This window comes from Ambystoma mexicanum, chromosome 8, assembly GCF_040938575.1.
Source record: "Ambystoma mexicanum isolate Mex_15411 chromosome 8, UKY_AmexF1_1, whole genome shotgun sequence".
Classification (NCBI taxonomy): Eukaryota; Metazoa; Chordata; class Amphibia; order Caudata; family Ambystomatidae; genus Ambystoma; species Ambystoma mexicanum.
In genome coordinates this window covers 842,450,619-842,473,807 of record NC_090929.1, presented here as the reverse complement: position 1 = coordinate 842,473,807, position 23,189 = coordinate 842,450,619, and the positions used below count along the sequence as shown (strand labels likewise).

The following is a 23,189-nucleotide window of genomic DNA, read 5'->3' as shown; positions in this document are numbered from 1 at the left end:
GAGCCAGTGAGTTTTTGAAAGCAAGAATCCCGGTGTTTCAGTAACCGCGAGCTTCAGGAGGTGAATCGCTATTGTCAATGAGGCCCAAGACTGATATAATCTAGTGGAGTGTTTGTGTGCCTTGTTAAAGAAACAAGCACATTTTCAAAAGCCTCCAAACGGTACAAATCCTTCCTTCATGAACTAATTAAGATTGTTGAAGTGGTCGCGTACATGAAAGGAACTTTTTCGAAAGTCTTCAACAACAGAATGAATGTACTGAAAGTAATGTATATTGAATACCGAAATAGTACACACTGAATACCGAATTAAAAGGAAGTGTAAAGGAAGTAAGTGCTCCTTGAATACCAAACTCAAAGGGAAGCTTGACATTAAAACAACTGAATGCTGAATGCACGCTGCACACAAAACTCAGAAAAGAGTGTATTTTGAATATCGAACTAGAAGGGGAATTTAACAGTGAAGCAAACCCATAAAACGCTGAATACTAACAGTATGTGGCCCATCCAACGAACTCAGACCTTGCATTTTACTACAATTATGCCACACAATACTGTATTAAACCATGAACTACAATTAAACATCATTGAATGATTGTTGCACCATAATGAAAGTATGAACAATGAATCACAAGAAGTGAATTAAGTGTTACAAGGCTGCTATTTGGAAAAGGGTGTGTGACATATGGTGAAAGAGCCACGTGGCAGCCAAGGTAAAACCAGAGGAGCCCACAGAGTACACCTTAAATCCTGGAGAAGAATAAAAGGAAGCAGGTGAACGTAACTTGATGCACAGGAGCAAGTTCCAAGGAGCCTGTGTGCGATCTTGAAGCCTTGGGGAAGGGGACCCTGGGGCTTGGCAAGTGTCTTGGGATTGGGATCTCAAGACCACCTGTGTTCTTTGGATTGGTGTATTTGAAACTTGGGGAAGTGAACCCCAGGACTGACTTTGAATTAGAGACATTAAAGTCTTGGGGAAGGGAACCATGAGGTGGAGCAAGTGTCTTTGGATTGGGTTCTCTATAGACCCTCTGCTCAACTGTAAATTGGCTTTTTATGCAATGCTCTGCCTGTGTTGTATGATGCTGAATTTCTTGCAGTGAGAAAGTCATTGGACAGGTCAAAGAATTATCCTGTAACTAAGACACTTTCTTGCAAATGTGCCTCGATGCTGTGGGCTGCTAGTGCGCTTTACAAATCTAAAAAATAAACAAATAAAACGTTTGAAAAAGTCCACTACACTATGGGTATGTGGCAGGTGCACAAAACATTGATTACATGGCTATAACGGCACATTGGGTCACCTTCCCATCTAGTGGTGAGCAAGTGAAGACATCCAAGCTGCTGCATGCTGTTCACCAACAAGCGACGTTGTGTTTTCAAGGCTTTGATTGTGGGAGCCTGACAGGGGCAGACATAGGGGATCCCATTGAGCAGGTGGTGGCCAAATAGCTAACTCTCTGGCCATGACAACTTGTATTGGGCTTTGTGGCAGCAGACAATGGCTGGGAAACACAGACATATGCCAAACTTTGCACATGTTATCCGCCTTGTGATGGTGACACAATGTTTCCGTGACTGCTCCCCTGCCTGTGATTTGCTTGCTTTGGCACACATGATTTGTTCTCTTTTCAGCCAGTTAAACAGCAGCAGAAATCATTTGACTGCTTGACAAGTTAAACACAATCTCCCACACCATAAGCTAAACTTGTTTTTGCTGACTTGCTCGAATTCAACATTGCATATACATTCATGGACTTTGTGAGCAAAGCAGTGCTGTAAGTAACTACAACCACAACCACAGTCTAGCGTTGGATGGGGTCTTCTTTACCCTGACTTAGTAGCAGAGTATGCACAATGCTGGCCCTTTGAGAAAGCTAAATAGAGTGTGAGCTAAAGCTCTGTGTCGTTGAGTCGGTATTTCCTTTGCTCTACTTGCTCAAAATGAACCTCTCCAAGCCAGGAAAAGATCATGAAAAGAACACAGTTGGGTCTGACATTGCACACGTGGTGGGAGAGCTGCTGACAACCTGTCAAAAGTACCTACTTATAAAACCCATGAGAGAAATCATGGATAGCCATGTTTTAAGGCTAAGATGGTTGCATTTCAATCTGTGGGCAATAGGGCAAATCATACAGAAAACATGGTTGGATTGTGCAAGACTGCACTTGAGAGGTGTTTGCAAGATCACTTGCTTGCAGAGCAGAGGCTTAATGGACAGATAACAACAACATATGAGCATCACTAAGATCCAGTAAGAATATATATTTTTTTAATCTGGTTGCACCCTCTCCCCTGCACCTAAAATAGGTGAAGAGGTACCCCATGTAGGGTGTGCAACATTCACACATACACATTTGAAGGACTTGCAGATTCTGCTTTCTTCAGTATCTGTGCTCAGCAGAACAATATGTAGTAGTTGTCCTACTGCTGCACAGATGGTGGATACATATTTGAGTGACAAATGTCAGCTTGGAAAGAACAATGACACTTTGCAGTATTGGTTCCTGAAACAGTCTGAATGGCTATCAGGATTTGTCCATACAGCTATTAACATCATAACCTTCTCCCATCTAGTGTTCAGTCTTGTGGTCCTATTGTCTCTAATCACAGGAGGACCCTCACTAAAGCTCATGCAAAACAACTTACATTTATCAAAATGATTGAGCACCATAGTCTAGCCTGCTAAGGTGAGATATCATTGCTTTTGCAAGTACAGCGACACGATCCTCAAAGTAGCAGCACATCATAAATGAGTCATGGGATAACCTGTGTTCCAGTGGACATGGCAGCCTGGAAAATTGGAGGTTTGGTGGAAGCTACTGTGATTCCCATTGATAATACTAGCTCTGGCTCTGAAGATCAAATTCGACTGTGGTGGTAATGGTTGGTGACTGAGACGATGATGAACAACAATTGTAATTGTTCCCACGCCAAGAATGTGAAATACTATGTGCACTGACTTCTGTGTGTCTATTATCAGAGTGTAACACAGGTGGGTTTGCGTGCGGGGCTTCTATCAAAACATAATGACCCAATCTTAGCATGACATACTGTTGCAACAGTGTACACACACAAACATTTGTATGTATTAGTGTTTGTTGTACTAGGAAAGATACCTGCCCCTATAGGCTGTGTCCACAGACAAGTAACTGGTGGGCAACCCACAAAAATGAGGATACAGAGGCAGTACAAAGTCTTAGTGAGTGTCATATATATCAATTCCCATTCTTGATTCATAATTCCAAATGTCTTCACTCACTTGAATGTTTATTCTTCAACAGCAACTGTACAAAGTTTAACACATCATTTTCGGGGATTTTATTTCAGATATTGATCTTTTATAATTTGTTGTAACTTTTTTTTGGGCGAGGGAAAGAGATAACAAAACAACATGAATAGCCCCCTCCAGAAGCAAAACAAAACGTATGTACACACTTCTCCCAGTTCCATGATTCCAAAGCAAAACTCACCATTTTCAAATGAGATTGAGGTTGCACTTCACTAAATATTTCTTTGCACTGGCCATTATGCCTCATACATCGATTCTCTCCAGCTGAAGACATGCCCGAACAAATAGGCACAATGTCCCGATATGCCAGGCAGTGTTGTTGGTGGCCCTGCCTTCTGGGACATCGACACTTTCTCCTAACAAATTCTGGAATGAAACCTGGAATTGGCTTGGCCATTTTGTATATAGGTGGCCCCTCATCACTGTGTGAGCAGGACCCGTTCACCAGATGGACAAGCCTGCATTTACCATAGCATTGCATTACCCTGTGCCCTAGGAGGTCCCAGCTGCAGTCTTATCATCATCACTGGTATTGGTTGGGGTGGGCAAAACTTGTCATACAGACCCAGCACCATTTTAGCTGGTTAAGTAAGGGCTTTTCTACCTACTGAATGAATAGCAGAGATCTTCCCACCCTCCTACTGGTCCTTGATCCCTGGCACAATGTGCTCTCCACATATTCAGTCTCTGCTGCTGAAATGCCCTTGGGCACCTTACAACAATTCTAGACCCAAGCGGATGATGGCAAAGTGGGGCTATCTTCCTGCCCTCCCTGCAGTTTTGAAGGTACTCTTGGGCCTTCCTTGCAGCCTCAATGGGGTGTGTGCCTCTTCCTTTCCCTTACGGTACTGGCTCTCCTCCTCTGATGCTTGTGATACTGGTTCTCTTCCTGACTCTTGTGGTACTGCATGTGCCACAGACTCAAGCACCTCCACCCCTGCTCTGTCACCACCATTCAAACCATCCGCCCCAACACAATCAACATCACCATCAATCCAAACAACAGCTTCTGAATCAGCATTATCTGCTGGGCCTCAACCGGAGAATGTTCAGACACTCCATCTTCAGATTTCAAGGAGGTGGATGAAGATTTCTGAACTAGAATATCAAGCAATTCCCTAAAACAAGCTGGCTTCAAAAGTAAGACAAAACTAAAGGTTTCCCCGACTCAAGTAACAAAGGTTTTAAAGACAAATGACAACACAGAAGAAAATTATTTTTTAACAAAATTACTTCCCAATTAAACTGCCTAGCTCCCAAAGTAAGAAAAAATAGAAACTCGTGTTTTGCTTAGGAACTCACCCAAATCCATGATAGAATATGCTAATCTGACATTACTATGCTGGTCTGGGCAGAATCCTCACACGAAACCTGATTCCGTACTGGGGGATCCCAATCTCGTCCAATCTCAACTCGTGAGAAAGTCAGATGTCATAATTCTTCTGCAGGCCCCTGCAGCTTCACCCGAATCCAGAGTTTGAACCTACAGGGATTTGTGGCGGAAATGTGTTGCAGTTCACCCAGGCTTAATTCCAATGACTGAGTATGCAGAGAGAGGTGGGCACCACCATATTCAATTTCATTTGTAGTACTTTATATGTGCCTTAGGTAATTCTTAGTGGAGCTGCCAGACTCTAAATGGTCCTATGACACCTGGACCCAAACATATTACAGTCTCAGAACAAAAGTTGGATTATCATACCCAGCTAGGTCCCGTGCTCTCACAATGGTTCGAAACGAGCTTTATGTATTTTTCATACATCTTTGTTCGTTCATACAAAATCAACTAAAACTGTGGCAAAACTTTTTAATGCTTCCAAAATGTCTTTGGTTGAATGTGTTTCATTTTCACAAATTCCTTCCATGAATGTACAAAAATTACTGTAGGAAGCCATTTTTGGGGGGCTTGAGCATAGTTCAATTCTTTTACCTATGCATTTCGGAGGTAAACTGCTTCTTCAGGGCCATGAAATGTGCACTTAGTTTTTTTCTTACGTTCTGTTAGTTTACTGCATGCTTCCTCCTATATTCAGGCTGAACGCTGTCTTGTGTGTGTTGAAAGTGAAACTGCTCGCGAGTTCGCGGAGTCTAATGACTCCCTTAAAATGAGAACATGGTGGTATGCACTTTTTCCTCTGTCTCTTAAAGTCCAGTGAAACTCCTAATCATTGCTTGCAGTGTTTGTGGCTGGAGAGGATGCAACCAAAACTAGGTTTGGGTTACTTATAGCTCCAGTTTTTTGAGAGCACAATAGCCCCTTATCAAGTGTAGTCTGCCTTATGTTTGAATGGTGTATGGTCATTCAATTGTTGGCTTCAAAACCTAGAAGAGTGTTTGAGACCATTCAGCCTACATTTTGGAAGCAAACACTGAAATGTGGCAGGGGTGAAATAAAAAAAAGGAAGGCACGTGAGAGAAAGTCAAAGTGTGATGTGCTGCCACGGAATGTACACGCCCAATGTTGCTAAATCTCTGTGTTGCTTGTGTGCCTCAGCGGATGCCTGATGAGTTGTGGAAGCGGGGCATCAGCTAGTTTACTGGACAAACGGTGCTTCATTTCACATCTGGCAGTGGCTGGACTCGAGTCTTTTACTATCGTTTTTGGATCCAGAGAGTCACTTCTAATTCTAACAGAAAATTGCTCCAGGTTCAGATGTGGAAACCGCAGCAGGTAGCAGCATCTGAGCTGCACGTTGTTGCCATCATTGTGCAGCAGGCCTCTATTCCACTGTTCTTGGCATCATCTGAGGCTGGTGGCAGGTGAACACAGGCTGGCAGTAATTGTCCGATCTAGCCTTTTCAAAATAACAATACAAGTGTGTCTTTAATTATTGCTCTCCTGAAAGGTCGCTGCCAATTGCATTGGGACAAAGAGAGTGTCGGAGAGCGAGAAGCTCTGAGTGCTGTGATGGGCTCTTTAGGACGTAGAAAATGGACGATTTGTCAACGAGGAAAAGTCTCTGCAAACGCATGAAAAGGCCATTGAATTAAGAGTTTTTTTGACAGCTGATAATGGCCATAGTGTGTTTTCTGTCATCTTTGTCTCATCTTATTTGTGGAACTTGTGATTTGCATGAGATTAAATATATGTTTGAATTCCTCATGTCTCTAATGGTGCTCTCTCTCTCTCTCTCTCGCTCTCTCTCTCTCTCGCTCTTTCTCTCCATCTCCCCCACCTGCCACAATCCTCAGGTTCGTCGGTGACACAGCTTTTGGCCCGAGACTTGGACGATGACAAGTTGGTGTATGGAGTGGTTGGGGAAGAGGCCCGAAGATTCTTTGCAGTGGAGAGCGAGACAGGGGTGGTCTGGCTCAGGCAGCCTTTGGACAGAGAGGTATTTCACTCAATGCAATGCAATGCGTAAAATTATATGGGGACGATTCACAAAGTTGTTACTATGAGAAACTGACATGCCCTGTACCCACTCATGGAGATGGCTATGTGATTCACAAAGAGGTTACTATGACTAGCTCTAGACATACTAACGACCTACGCGGAGAACATCAAAAGTTACTCATAGAAGCTTCTTAGTGAACCCAATACCACTTTCATGGAGTAAATCAAGAATTAGCCATAGCGACTCATATTCACATCTTCGTGAATCCTCCAGGTGTTCTGTTGAAATGTCGTTCCTCCAAAACAATGAACAAAATGAAGGCAACTTTGTTACGCAAAATTTCAGGGAAATGCAGAACAGCGTATCAAGAAAAATCAGGGATTTTCCATTGTAAGACTATATGGGGGTCATAACAAGGTTGGCGGTAAGGGGTTAACGGCACCGGTAAAGGTGCCGGTGCGCTAACCCCTTACCACTGAATCACGAGGTCCTTTAGCGGGTCCCGCTAAGGGTGGCTGGTTTTACCAGGTACCCTTAGTGGGAGCCACTAAAGGGCACGTTGTTAGCATGATCCCCATTCCCATTGAGCCCTATGGGGGCTCGAATGGGAATGGAGATGGGTTCCCTTAGTGGGAGCCGCAAAAGGACCAGCATGCTAACAAAGGGCCCGTTATTAACGGGCCCTTTGTTAGCATGATCCCCATTCCCATTGAGCCCTACGAGGGCTTGAATGGGAATGGGGATGGGTTCCCTGAATGGGGAAATACTGGGCCCTCCAAGGTTGGAATGATCCGGTAATTCCCCATCCAGGGAACTCGGATACGGTATGAGGTAAGGGCGTAGCCATGGCACTAATAGCACCATGGCTACCTCCAACCTCGTAATGACCCATTGGGCCTCATTACGACCCAGGTGGAAAACCATGGTGCTAATAGCACCATGGTCCATGCCGGTAACTTACCGACTCTGCCATGGAGAAAGGGGGAATTACCACCCCATTACAAGGTTGGCGGGGCGGTAATTCCCCCTTCCTCCATGGCCATTCCCCATTCCCATTTTTGCCCATAGGGCTCAATGGGAATGGGGAAGGCGCTAAGTACAGTACCACAAATTGCGGTACTGTACTTAGCACCAAGGTCCCTTTGCGGGTCCCTACTTTAACGGCTGGTGTAGACCAGCCGTTAAGGTCGGGTCCCGAAAAGGGACCTCGTAATCAGGCGCTAATGGGTTAACGGCCCCGTAAAAGGCTGCGGCGCCGTTAACCTATTAGCACCAGGGGTCGTAATGAGGCCCAATGTCTCTTCTGAAAAAAGTAATCATTTACATATACATAAATTGCAACCCAATCACAAACAATGAAAGTCCAATGTGCAAGGGTAGCTGAGTGTAAAGAAAGCCATTCACTGAGCCTCATTATAAATTTGGTAGTATCCCGCTAGTAAATCCGGCGGGATACCACCAAACTGAATTACCATTACTGGCACTCAGTCTGGCGGAATTTCGGCCAGATTAATGTCTTGGTAAGGGCAGTTACTCCCCATTTCATAAGGACTCCATGGGGGAGTTGCTGATATTACTGGCACCTGCAATACCGGTGCTGGTATTACCACTGATTTTCGCTGGTGGGGTGTTGGAATTACCTCCAGCTCTGAGCTGGAGGTAATTCCGGCCACTCCGCCAGCAAACCCGGTCCAGTAACATGCTGGTAAATGGAATTAACAGCATGTTATTTCCACACCAACCAACTCCTAATGAGGCCCACTCTGTGTATGAAACGTACTGCCAGATTTTCAAAGGGGTATTTGAAAGGATGTCTTAAGAGACAGGGAGCATCAGGGCAAAGCAAATGCTGGTGCAGGCCCATCGAGTCATAAACAAGGGATTGGCAGACATTTACAAAGGCACACCATGCACTTATCTGCACAACTAATATGCACTCGTGATTCAACACGTTTTGAAAAGTAAACAAATTGGTGACATATCATGGGAAATTATTGGTAGCCAAGAGGAAAAGAGAATTAAAATGTAGCTGTTTATGTTTTTTTGTTTTTATGTTGGCCCATGTGTGCATCTAAACCCACATTTGTCAGTCATCAGTGCTTATTTTTGACTGTGTGTAATTCCAAGATGTAAGAACAGGGTAGGGTAAATATATGGTATTTACTGCATGAAGTGCTTTGTAAGCAAATGTTCCATGCAATTGAAACTCCATGATATATGAAATATCTCATGTTTTCAATTTCCACTATGCTCACAATGAACTCTGCGTGCTAAAAGATTTTTACATCCGTGCCAAAAGCTTTGGTAAACAATTTTCTGGAGTGACCAATAGGCATCTGTTTTCTATGCCAGCGGATGGTAAAAAGAAAATGCCTGATATTGTTCAAATTTGCAAGGCTTCAAAACAGGAATAAAGTATTTTAATTGGGAGGTAAACAGTGGACAAAATAATTAAAATGAATGGGTAATACGATTTCCAAAATGCCAAAGAGCTGTAAATAAGAATAGCATAGCTTTCCTTCCCATTTGCCATCAATGAAGCGTCTTATCAGACTTCTTGCTTATAATCAGACCCCCAACCCAAATACTCTGGTAGATCGTCCAGCTGTTGAAGTTGGCCATGCCTGTGAACACAAGGTTTCCTGAACACTTGAAATCCAACGCCCTATTTTGGTCAAATGCACACACACATTCTAATCCTTTTGACAATTTCCCATATCTTGGACCTCGATCCCCTGAGGCCATTCCCCCCACAAGCTTTTTGAGGTCATACTAATAGTATAAACCCACTATATAAATGACTAGCAGTTGTACCCTTGTTTCCCACTGTAATTCCGGCGTCAGTCCTATTTTGAAGTGTATTTAATGAAGTAAACCAATGCTTCTTTGTAGACAATATTGCTAGTCTCTCCTATAGGAGCCAGTGTGAACAAACTCTCTTTGTTTCCAACTCTGAAGCAATTTGCATAGTGCTGACCATGAGAAAAGCATGAATCCTGTAAATCGGTTCCAGCTACTTTGAGTTTGTCTGAAAAAGGAATGTGTTATGCTTGTTTCATTGTCTACACCATGGAATCTACCCACATGCCACATTTCAGGTTTGTAGCATGTTGGGAAGTATGGTGAACATTTCGAACAGCAGACACACACACACATACATATCCAAGAATAGCAGACCGCTTTTAAAAACAAAATGCTTGAAAACAATCATTTGAAAAATGTATATTTTATACTTTTTTACATTCTCTACATCATGCAACCTACTGACATGCCACATTTCTGGCTTGTAGCATGTTGAGAAATATGCTGAATATTTCAAACAGACACACACACATATCCACAAATGTCCCTTTTATATGTAGAGGCAAACTACTACTAATACTATTACTACTACTTGCAATCCTCTACTGATTAAAAATAATAATAATAATGCTGTTATAACAGATTACTTTAGGTGTTTGTTAACTGACTCAGGTTGGAGAAATACAGTCACATTTTGCGTGCCCATGTGGATATTCTTGCCATAGTGTGCAAAGTAATCTTGTAGGCTTTGTCCCTATGCAGGATCTCCTAGATGATATACTGAGTAAGAACAGCTTTCTTGTTTGGCCAGATCGCTGTATATACACGCAGAAGATTTGTTCCCATGCAGACCTATTTGAACTGAATAAATCACCAGTATTTAGCCATCCTGGCCATGCATTAATGTCAATAAATCACATTTGTTTCAAGTATTCAGGCAATCCAAAGCAAGTTAGTACTGATGCGATTTAATCTAGAATGGCATCATTTATTTTATACAAAAAAACAATAAAAAATTCAAAATGGATCAATAAAGAATATACAGAAAAACGGTAAATCAAATATGTTCACATTAATAATAAAGAATATACAGAACAAAGGTGAATGAAATATGTTCACATGAGAACATACATATATGGACGCAACATGGAGAACAAAAATTATTTATACAGACACCTATATGTTAGTTGCCTACTAATCGAAAGTAGGTACTAGGAAGCATAAGTAAACATGGCAACAACATACATAGACATATAAAATTATTTAAGTAAATAATGGCGAGGTGCTATGCCAGAAGCTGAAGGGAATAAAGTTGTAGGACACAAATATGTCAAAGGGGGCTTTTCGGCAGAGTTGGAATCTTAGAACCAGCTGCTTCAGGACCAAAAGCCAATAATGGACCCTGTGGACATGGACAAAACAACATCTCAGTCTTGCTGTACAGCAACTTAAATTCGAAAAGAACAAAACTAAAAAACATGCCATGGTATTGTGAGATACGAGGACAAGAGAAAAAGAGGGTGGAGGTTCCCCAGTGAACACGGAGACAAACATAGTGCCACCACATACATATATGTGAAGATCAAGTGGAAGTGAAAATCAACCTTAAGGTGCGACACCAGGGGGCCAAAAGCAATAAGGATTGTCAAGTTGCTCCTGCGAGTCAGTGTCCAAGTGGAAATCAAAAATGAGAGCTAGTTAAGGAATTGGAGTGGCATTTACCACTGCTAAAATGTACAGAACTAATCTTGTGAAGCCGGCGGGGTGAGAAACAGCAGACCGGATTTCAAATATGAAATTAAGGATGGGTGCCCACATGTAGTGCGTGGAAGGTACGCTAAGTCACTGATTGGTAACCGGGAGAAATAGATATACCTTAAGGAAAGCAAGTCAAAAAGTTGACCGAGGCAGCGCATTGCCTACCTCAGAAGGAGTAACAGGTGAGGTCTTCTTCTCCCAGTGGAGTTCGATTAAGAGCGAGCCCGGCAAATCTGGACTGAGTGCGCGGGTGCTGCATGTGCATTCTCAAAGTATGAGTTGCTTTGTTGAGTCCCGATAAATGAGGACTGCAGGGGAAATTGAAGTGAAAGAAAGAGAAAAGCATATCAGCTGGGGCACATCTGAGCTATGAGCGTCGGGTCCCACCGCATGTAGCCAGCCACCCGCCAAGAGAATTAGCAAAGCCCATATGTCCACTGTGGTTCCCGTGGCACTGACCTGTAGTGTGAGTGAATCAATTACAGCCACATCCTCGAAGTGGAGAGTCTTGCAGCCGCCCAGATGACGGGGCCATACATGGGAGAAGAAACAGATCGCCGACCAGAAGAAAACGGAGTGACTCTGACAATAGCATTTAGCTGCCTTTATTAAGCCACATTCACTGTGCAAAACTTACACCGTTGTCGAATTGGGGAGCTCAAGCAATCACCACAAACATTTATTTTCCTCTAACTGAACTAGCATCGGATTTCTTATCCCTCAAAAATAGCTCTTGATGTACTACCAACTATGTATTTGGCCTTTAAATCTTTGAGAGGGTCTGCGACTGGGTGACTCGCTTAGAGTTAAGCAAATCTGGATATAGATCCATTGGATTGAGCTTTCAGAGGGGGTTGTTTGGTTATCTGAGCCAACCAGATCATGGCGTTACCAAAACAAACATCTAAATAACAGTATTTCTGAAATATATTAATTCTATAAGATCTGTAAGAAAAAGTGAAGACGAGTTTACATTGTGATTACGGCAGATTGATGGGGATTTTCCTGCATCATTCGCACAGAGCTCCCTTTCTTTCATGAATCCTGTATGTGTATTTTTGGGGGAAACTCATATTCTATCATGAGGACGGCATTGTCGGTGTGTAAATAGATGGGCTTAGGAAGCCCAGCTGTTGATGTATTGCAATGTTTATTTCCCGGGAATGTCAAAAGCTAGTTGGGTCACCGATTAAACAGGAGCGATAGAATACACCCCTTTATAGTCAGGAATTTTGGAGAACATTACACTTGCTAACAGTATCTTACAACTGAGGTGCCCTGGTATATTTGCTCCACCTTCAAATGCCCCTCTCTAAAAAGCAAACTCAACATCTTATATAATTGTAAATCATGTTTTTGGCCTGTGTCCATGTCATTAATCTGTTGTGTGCATTCCTGCCAAAATATCTTCACAGCCATTAATAAGAGAGCTTGGCCTGTTATAATAGAGATGAGGAAACTGACAGAGTTAAAACAGGCCATTCATTACAGTAGCTACTCAGCTTTCTGGCTATCAGCAAGAAGGTACTACTGCTTAGTAGCAGCCGGGACTAGCCCGTCATATCAGATCTAATGAAATTAAAGAAGCTGCTTCTGGGCTGGGACAATTACTAAGGGTTTGGGTTAGTAGAGCCTGTTAAATTTCTGTACGAAACATAAGTATCCAGTTCATAAGAGTCCACAAAGCTTTATCCTAGAATAGGGAGGAATCTACTGAGGACACATAATTATATATAGCATGCAAGCTTAAAGAGTTATTGCATCATGCTTCCAAACATTAGCTGGATATAGGGCATGAGTGACCAAAAGCAGCTTTACTCAAGCATCAAACTGAGCATTGTAGACTGGACTGCTTGTTTGTATGCTTTACGGCATACTGAAATTAGGGACTGGTCCCTGCGTTCCACTGGTATGGCTTCCATAATGGCCCGCTAAGCCATCGGGCCTGTATACTCAAAGCAACTTCTCTTTATTCTGTTTTTACCCATGTATGCCGCAGAGGACCATGATGATGTAACATTGGAACCTCGTTTTTGAATGTATTTTTGCATTATTTTTTAGTGTGCTTCAGCAAAAGCTTTTCACACGCAAGTTTAAATGTATTGCATATAAATAACTTCATTAAAATCAATAGCAGCATTCCACTTGTCTGAAATTGGATCATCTTGCATAATAAAGACTTAACATAATTAACCATCTTATCTAATTATTGTTTTTACAATAACATCTTACCATCTTTTCCTTAAATGCCCCTACAGTCACAGGCAAATTAATCCAAGATCTTAGAATGTATTATATTTATTTATTGTGTGCTGTAGTTTACAACAACGCTTTTCACACAGTCACATTACATACACATACATGGAACTATACAACTTTGCTAACTATACAGCTAAGAATATATTAAAACAAGTACAAAAACAGTTACTGCACGATATCACAACTATACATTTAAAACAATTTTTAAGAAAGCTAAACAGCAACTTTTAAGGAGATTTCCTCTGATGTTACAATTTGATACCAGAATATGTCTACAAGCAATGTATCACTTTGATGCACAAACTTACAAAAATAATCATTTCACCAAAAAGCTAAAGGTCCACAAAAATCAAAAGATGCTGCAATGTCTCAACCTCCCGTGAACAGTACTGACATAGACACTCAATCCTCAGGGTATTATTATATCTTGCTCTGAGAATTTCACGTGTTTGCAGAGGGTTACATTTTAGCCTTAAGAGATCAGACCTAAATTGACACGAGGGATATTTAAATAAATATATTGCAATTAAACTATACAGTTTAATCTCTAAAATAGTTTGATAAAACAGGTGAAAGGCAAAATGTATGCTCTATTCGCTATCCAAGCTCCTTCCAGAATCTTTTTTCGAACTTTCTGACGTTGAGACACCAATTCTTCTCTTGTGGATGACTTGTTCAACAAGATAACATCACAATTATTACTCCAACACTATAAAACATGGCACTGCTTTCTTAACAGCTGCGAATGCAATTTAGGGAACAAGCTATCTGAAGGAGGTCTTAAGACTTTACTGAACAGTTTTGATAATGCCCTGTTACTACGAGCAAGCCAGGTATTACATCCAATTCAAGCTTTATTATACCTATCGGAACACACTGCAGTAAACCACGTATTTTACCTCCATATAAAGGTTTCCATTTTTGACCAATACTCTGGTTCTGATATTTTTTCTGCTCCATAATAAATTTTAGGGACAATTTGTTGGTGATAGTGTCAAAACAATGGAACAATTGTAAACTGACCAAAACGCTTATCAAGCAAGCAAAGCTGCACCATTGCTACTAGAGAAAATGCTATAAATGTAGAGACTATTTAAGCAATATGCCCCGAGCGGCGACGGCATTAACGACTCAGGTAATGCCCTGGGGCCCACAGTTATGAGGTTATGAAGTTATGAAGTTACGAAAGGCCCTGGGGCATTAACAGAGTCTGTAATGCCCCCGCCGTGAGGGTCATATAGCTATTAGTACACCGGCCCGCAATATCTGCGTGACCGGGGACTAAAAGCATTTTTTTCTGTCCTGAAACACTGCAGAGTTTCGGAACAGAACAAGAAAAAAAAAACCGAAAAAACGACCAAGAAAATGGCCGCCAGGAAAGAGGAAAGGGAAATCGGTGTCCATTTTCCCTTTCCATGATGGCCATCGGGAGCAGACGCGCTGGGAACAGAAGTCTTCCCAGCGCATCCATTCCCAAAAGAAGACAGAGAAGAAGGTAAGCGGGGTTGGGAGGGCGGAATGGAGGGAGAAAAAAAAAAAAAGGAACAAAAATACCTGGGTCCCCGGCGGGGGACGAAGGAAGACTGCAGCCGTGTGTAGGTGTGGAGTGGGGATGGCCCTGCTCCGAGTCTCCACATGGCTGGAGGCTGCCATCATCCCCCAACAGGGAGAAAGGAGCAAGAAGGTAAGTGGGGTAGGGAGGGCAGGGAGGAGGGAGGAAAGGAGAAGGAAAAAAAAAAAGCCTTACATGAGTCCCCGGCGTGGGGCCAAGGCAGCCTTTCAGCCGTGGGGAGGCTCGGAGCGGGGATGGCCCTGCTTCGATCCTCCTCATTGGCTGAGGGGCTGCCACGCCCCCCACCGGGGACAATGGCAGTGGAATCCCGATTTAAGGATTCCCAAACGGGTAATGCCTCAGCGAGCACTAATCAGAAAGGTTTGTTCATTCTGATTGCACCCTTGCAGGTACTAATAATGGTTATGAGCATTTACTATAAAAAATGTAACACTAAGGTAGTAGTTAAAGTGATCCGCCTACTGAAATTTACTGCTATTAAGAAATAAAGTAAAATTCAAACATTTTTAAAAATACTTTGGTTTAAATCTTAAAATCATAGTTTTAATAATATTTACTAACTCCAATAAACATGTGTTCAAGGCTGCTGAGCTCTTTTGAAGGCCTATCAGAGTTTAATCACCAATAAAAATATCATCAGTGTAAGCTAAATGTGAAAAACAAAGCTCACGCAGATGACGGTAAAATGACCGCACTTGCGCCAGAGCACCAACCAAATCAGATTTATAAACCTTAAATAGAAAGGGGGCTAAAACGCATCACTGGCGCAAGCCCCTATACGTTTTGATCCAACATGAACAATGTCCTTGCCAGTGGAAAAATGTATGAAAATGAATTAGTGAAACTATGTACCCTACTGTCCTGCACCCCACAAACCCCATAGCCATGCCCCGTACAAACCCCCAAACAAATGCTCCTGCTGTTTAAGGGAACGTTCAGTGCACTTGCCTGAAAGGGCAAGTTTCATCTTCTTCCTATACTTTTATTTTACAACAAAACCATACCAGAATGGTTTCTTTTAAAATAAAAGTATAGGAACCGTAAAACTTGATTAAAAAACGTAGAGGAGCATCCCTCACAACAGCTCCGGCCCACTTCAACCACTGGTCCTTGCTGATCCAACCTCATTTTTACTTTTGTGTCTTGATGAAGGACAATTAGAAGGTCCTACGTGAAAAGCCCTTTAAAAAAAATCAAACTGAAAAAAGATAGATTTGGAAAGACAATCAAACTGTCATACCTCCGCCGCACACAAGTTTGATCAGGGGCTGACAGGCATGCCAGTAACAGGAAGAGCCATTATTGGAGAACAGGTACGTTTTTGTGTGAGTATGTGTGTGTTTATGTGTGTGTGAGTCGGTGCATGTGTCTGTTTGAGTATGTTTGGGGAGTATGCATGTGTTGTACCAGGAAGGGTGTGGTGGGTTGTAAAATGGGAGGTTCGGGGGTAAACCCCCCAATTAACAAGAGAATCAGAGGGACAGGGTGGGGGTGGGGATGGACGGGGCCAATACATGCTATCTCTGCATTTTAAAGTCAACACAAAAACTACAAAAACATAACTCAGTCTACCTGTGTTTGTGCTTTAAAATACGGGAATATCACATAGAACCCACTCAGAATGGACAACCTAACAAATGGAGTTTCTACTATAGTGACTGTCTATCAACACAGTCCAAAGCCTATGAGATGTCCAAATAAGCCACAAACAGGCATGTATTTGAATGGTTAGACTGGATACCTAATAATTGAAATAAAATGCAGTTTGGAAACGCCTCAACTCCTTTTTAAACCCTGAATGACATACATCTAGGCATGCACTCCTTGAGGCCCATGATTGTAGTTCACTCAAACTTAGAGTTGAGAACATTTTACAAAAGACATTCATTAGAGATATTGGCCTATAATTCACAGAATGTAATCTATCTCCCCGTTTATATAGCACAACAATCACAACACCCTTCCAGGAACTCAGCATTAAAGTGCTCAAAATAATATTGCTAAATAGCCCAGACAGTGCATCTGCCCAAACTCAGGATCCAATTTAAAAGTAGAGTTGGACAAGCCATCAAGGCCAGGAGCTCTCGAGATGTTACATATACAAATTGATATCAAAACATCCTCACAGTCAGTCTGGGATTTCCAATTCCTAACCAGTGAGAAAAGCAGAAGTGTAGAACCACCTGCTGGAATGCTATATAAAGTAGAAAAATCATTCATGTGGGTTCTGGAATCAGCTGAACTTGTAAAATCTCCTGAGTGCACCAGGGACCAAAAGAATCTACTGTCCTTTACCAATACACAGTGAGGCATCCCTTCCACATCTCTTTGCGCCATTAGTGTATTATGAGATTTCAACCAATTCTTATAAGCCATCTTCAGCATATGCACTTCAATTACTGCTGCACTTGTTGCCTTCATTTCCTTTCTCACAATCTTACAAAGTCCCTTTTCTATTACTAATTACAGCATCAAAAGCATGAGTGTGAGTCCTCAAATCACCCCTCTAATTCAACTTTTTTACAGGAATAGGTCCTCTCAAAATAGTCTGAACCGTATTAGCATAACATAATTGATTTGATAAAGCGTTGTCATTTTCACTCAAGGCACCAGAACTCTAACTGTTAAAATGTTTGGTGTTAACCGGACGCCAAATCAAAAAACGATGTCTGGGTCTAACCTCAACCTCCAAACTTACTCATTCCTTATGTTGATCTCTACCAGGTATATTGATTTCCAAAAGCAACAGCGAATGATCACTCTCTTTATGTACCACAACATTTAAAGACCCACATATTGAATTAAATGCATCAGAAACAAAAATGTAATCAACAGTTGATGAAACCAAGGAATTACACCACGTTAACCGGGTTAGACAATCTCTCCTAATGTTTCCATTCAGGAGGTGCAAATCCCAACTCTCCAATTCTTTATGAAATCTTATAGCCTGTTCTCTAGAATTCCTAGACGCAGGCAATCTATTATGCATTTGATAGTGTTCATGATCTAGACATTCACTCTTAAAATCTAATAATATGACATGGTCTCCATTGTCAGGAACCCAAGTTACAAGTAGGTCCGCAATTGCAGATAAAACAGATTCCAATTCAGCATTCAAAGGATTAAAGTACATATTCATCAAAACACAAGATTGGGCTATCATTCCACCCTTCTCCTGACACTTGATCCTTACCATCATCATATCCTTTCTTTTAGTTGGAATCTGTTCTATACAGAGACCTGTCCCAATTTTAAGTGAACAAAGTAGACCCCCAAAAGGGCGACCTCACAAACCTTTCTGAGCTTTCTCAAAATAGATGGTATAACCATCTATTATCGTTTGATCATCTCTTACAATGTTGTTTACATAGTCACCTTATTTCCACACTTTCTACGATTGGATAGGGATCCTAATCTTTTGTTCACAGGTATGTATCAATTCCAGGTTGATCTGTAAAACCAATACTCCTTGGTGCCACCTACTGGCAATTTGAGTGTAATTTCCCATGAATTCTAATTGCAATCTTTAAAGCTGGAGTAGTGCCTGCCATGCATCTACCCCAGAACATTGATGTGTTCATTATATTAATATTGTGCACAATTTACCCGATAAGGAGCTTGTGTTCATTGGTAGGTGTTGGGCACTGAGTAAAAATATGCCTCAAAATTTCTGATTCACTTTTATCTTGCCACGGTCTACAGATCCTCTCACCCATGAGTATATTCAGGCATGCTCCGATCACTGCCATACATGGAAGCTGGTTTAATCTTGTCAGCATAAATAGTCACCTAATGTTAATAGTCAGAAATGTCAACAAGTACGTTTTGAGCTTGCCAGGCATGTACATTAGTTCCACATCTCCCTGCATTGTTCAATAGCTTTTAGACAAGTCTAGGTTGGCACAGAATTCCCAACCAAGAACCTTAGCAAAATGTTGTGAGATTAGTTGGTGAGGTTTGAGGGCCAAATCTTTGGCCCATTAGATTTCTTCCAAAAACACTTGCAAGAATCTCCAAACTCCTTTAAAATGTATTTTCTCCCTTTCGCAGTTCTTGACACAGAAATGCATATATCGGTATAGGTGGTTGTGTAACAATTTTAATTAAAATGGTCAGCTTTCGGATGTTAAGCATGGTAAACTGGGATGCTAGGCCTAATTCTCGTCTCAACATTCAAACGGGCACATACTGAGGTAAGCCCAATATGCTTCTCAAAATGGCACGTTCTAATTGATTTAGCCATGCTGGCCTAAGAGCAAGGCAAGACTCAAGGCTGTACAGTATAGTTGGAATGATGCTTTGTTTACAGACTGTAACCAGACCACTAATACTGAAGCCGCTATATGTCATAAAACAAATCATAATGGCACCCAGTTTCCTAAAGGCCTTACGTTCAATGTCAGCCTTAAATTCTTGTGCCAATCTCCTCAACGAGCCCAAGTATGTGCACGTCAGAGCAAATTCAATCCTACTGTTATCCATCCATAAGGATTCCAGGGGAGACGACCACTTCTTTGCACCAAAGTATATCATGCAGTTTTTTGTTTTTTTTTAATAATTCATCATGAGAGTTCTCTGAAGAATATTTCATCAGAGCTTTTAAAGTTCTATGGAGGACAATCCGAGTGTCATCCATGATGATTATATCATCTGCATAGGCCACCAAAGGTAAAAGTTCACTACCCTATTTAGTGGGAAAGTTAGGAGTTTCAGATAGCAGACCAGGCAGATCAGTCATGTAAAGGTCAAAAAGCTGGGGGGCAAGAACGCTTCCCTGCTTTAAGCCCCTATTGGTAGATATGAGGCTGGTGAAATGGCCCATTCCGACAACCCGACATGTTCAGCCATGCCAGAGGGAGATTTGTACACCATATTAAGCAACCCTTTGTTGATACCCCACTTCTCAAGTTTTTGCCATAATTTAGTCTGACTTACATAGTTGAATGCTTGGCTATAATCAACATGAATCACGTATACTGGAGGACCACATCTAGTCTTTCCTCGTTCAGTAAGGGCCCTCAGAATTATTATGTTGTGAACGCTTGCATAGCTGCTACAAACACCAGTTCACTCCACATGCAAGATGTCTGTCTCAGTTGTCCAATTTTTCAGGGTTCTAAGTAAAATGGAGGCAACATACTTGCTGGGCACATCGAGCATTGCCAAAAGTCAATAATTTGCTGGATTTTCTCGGACCCTGAATTTAAAAATAGGAATCAGTACGGCGCGTTTCCATGATTGTGGGATCCTATTTGTCACTGCAAAAATGCAAAAGTAGTGATATAGTACATTAACCCACAGACTGGGATCCTCTTTCAGTATGATGTTAGTTAGACCGTCAGGGAAGAGTTTATATTAATGCTTCAGTATCTTCTGCAGTAATTCACCAAGATCATAACGTTCCATGGGTGCTTTATTCTCCATCTCTTCAGCAGTAGAATCAATTTATGTGACATATTCCTTCCAATTGTCACTGGGTATGATGTTAATCAATATAGAATTGGGTATGCCTATTGTTTGGTTTGCCAGTGACCAGGATTGTTTGTAGTCCTTGGCGGCTGGAGTTTTTAACATACTTTGCCATGTTTTATTTCTTAGCTATCAATTATGTCACTTGTGAGGCCATAGTTCCTTTGCTGTCACATTTCACAAATGTTGCTCGTTTATATTACATAGAAATCTGTAATTAACTTGGTGGGCATGGGCATTAGACAATATATAATACAAGTTGAAATGACACAAATATATGATTTGGGACCTGCAGAGCCAACGGCAAAGCTTCAACCTGTATTGTGGAACAAATGTGCCGAGCTTTGTGGGCAAATTATAAAGAATATTTAAAAGTGGATCAATAAATTAGAAATAGAACAAAGACAGGCATTCTTTTTTTATACATCACTCACCTGCCCTCTGTATCTGAATCAGATCCTGGAAAATAAGCAGAGCCACAGAAACAATAACATTACTTCCTATGTCATTTTAAGAGCTTTATTGCCTTTGAAGAAATGATAGGTTATTAACAATATCCGTTTCTTTGATTATCAATAATGAATCGCCCATAATACACCCATAACTCAGAAGACACCTTGACCCTTTCTGCGAAAGAATTGCTGTCCATTTACTTGGAATAAAGTTCGTCCCACCTGTTGGATAGTCGAGGGAGAGGGGGACTACACATGGTATTCCTACACCACCCGAGCCTGCCGGGGATAGGGCCATGTGTCCGGTTTTCACACCCAGCTGGTTATTTACAGCTGACAGGACACCAGATCACTAGGTACTTATGTCTCTTTCTTGCAAGGGGGTGGGAGGGGGCTGTGTGACATCCACAAGAAAGAGGAGCCTGTAACGGCCTGCATTGTGAGGGTACCCCTGGGATGGCCATATCTCGGAGAGTGGCACATGCTTGGCAAACCTGCACCAGTCCAGGGCCATTTAGTCCCTCGTCTAAAACTGGGGGATATATATTTCTTTCCCTGTGGCCTGTAATTCTAAACCTCTCTCTGGAGCCAGAGTAGCAGGTGGTAAGACCCTTTTAATAGGGGGCATGTTGCCACGCGTATGTAGCCCTGTCTGATTACCTACAATGGCAGTTGTCTAGTAGAGGAACCTAGAAATAAGTGACTCTTGCATGAAACAGAAAGCAAAGTTTATTAGGTTTAATCGGTTGTACGCACTGTCCATCAGCGGGCACTCCATTCTGAACATTTGTATCGTGAAGCCGTTATTTTTCATAATGTAAAAAAAATATACTAAAATACATTTTCTATTTTACATTTGATACAAATACTCCTTTGCAGGGAATTGCGTTCTCATATTATAAATATTTGCATGTGCCACCTTCTGCCTTAACTCTTTCCCCTCAACAAATCCTCGACGCGGTTGCCTTGCTTATCGTTTTTTGAGTAAATGTATCTAGCAAGTTTTTGAAGTATGTATTTATTATTAGAACACCCTAATGGTGTTTCCAATACTCTGATTGGTAAATCTGTGTCCTATGCACACTGGTGTAGCCTGCAGATTTCATAGAACCTGCAAAAACAGGCCGCTGTTTAATTGCTGCCGTCGCTTCCTTCATCGGCCTGTGTCCTAGCTCGCAGCCGCACCATCAATAGTTAATTTGCAACATTGCCGTGCGTGTGTGAATTACGTGGCCACGCCCCTTTAATAAATCAATCTAAATGAAAGCTTTCTTGTCGCCGAAATTACTAACAAAACAAACGCTGCAACACGCAGAAAGGAAACGTGTAAAACAATTATGCAAAGTTAAATCCTAACAGTGCCCACCTGCTAAACCTCGTGAATACACTCGTTTTTTTTCATAAACATTATATTTAAGTGTTAAATCCGAACAGTGTCCACTTACTAAACCTTGTGTAAGACTCTTTTTTAAATAAACAATTATATTTCAACGTTAAACTTCTAACTTTGCCCCTGCATTCCACTGCCTAATAAAAACAGCAAATGACTACTGACACACGGATTTACTTTACACATTTAAATATTCCACCCCTCCAATACTAATTAACATCCTTAAGATGCAAGATATGAGGGCAAGTATCAAACAATACCAGGGGAGTTGCTAGGTCTGGAAAAGACCCGGGGCTACGCTGATGTCTGAACTGTCGGGACTGGGGGCTAGCTAGCCTTTTGGCTGTACCTCCTGAGATTCTATCCGGGGCTACAACCAAAAGATCAGGGGCTATAGCCCCCTTAGCCCCCCCCCCCCTAGCAACGCCCCTGAACATTACACAAACCATAGATCACTGAAAGTGATCTGCACACACACACATATCAAGTGGAATCTTTAATACAGACCTTCCAATAACGCACAAATACAAAATGTATATCCAACTGCATTTTGCACACAGAGGCAGAGAAGGACAACGTACTCTACCGACTGATGCTTTCTGTATTCACACAGATGCAACCAGCTGCAAATATGCCACATTAACATTCAACAAATCTATAAAAAAAACAGCAAGCCATCACTGGAAAAAAAAACGGGATAGCCTTTGTGGTGCAATGTATGAAGTTCCAGATGAGGAGGACTGCCCCATTAAATCTTTGCAATTATATCTACAACAATTCCCCCTAAATGCACCATGTTTCTTTGTCCTGGCTAAGAAAATGACAATTGCTGAAGGCAAATTTAACCCCATCTGGT

General features: G+C 41.7%; 1 protein-coding gene across 1 annotated transcript in view; it reads left to right on the top strand.

The window, feature by feature from the left end:
- The window catches only part of CDH23 (cadherin related 23), a 3,939,560-nt gene that overhangs the window by 887,331 nt on the left and 3,029,040 nt on the right, over positions 1–23,189 (top strand). Inside the window, exon 4 of the mRNA XM_069610726.1 lies at positions 6,485–6,627. Coding sequence (XP_069466827.1) covers positions 6,485–6,627 — 143 coding nt within the window. The remainder of the gene's footprint in view (positions 1–6,484; positions 6,628–23,189) is intronic.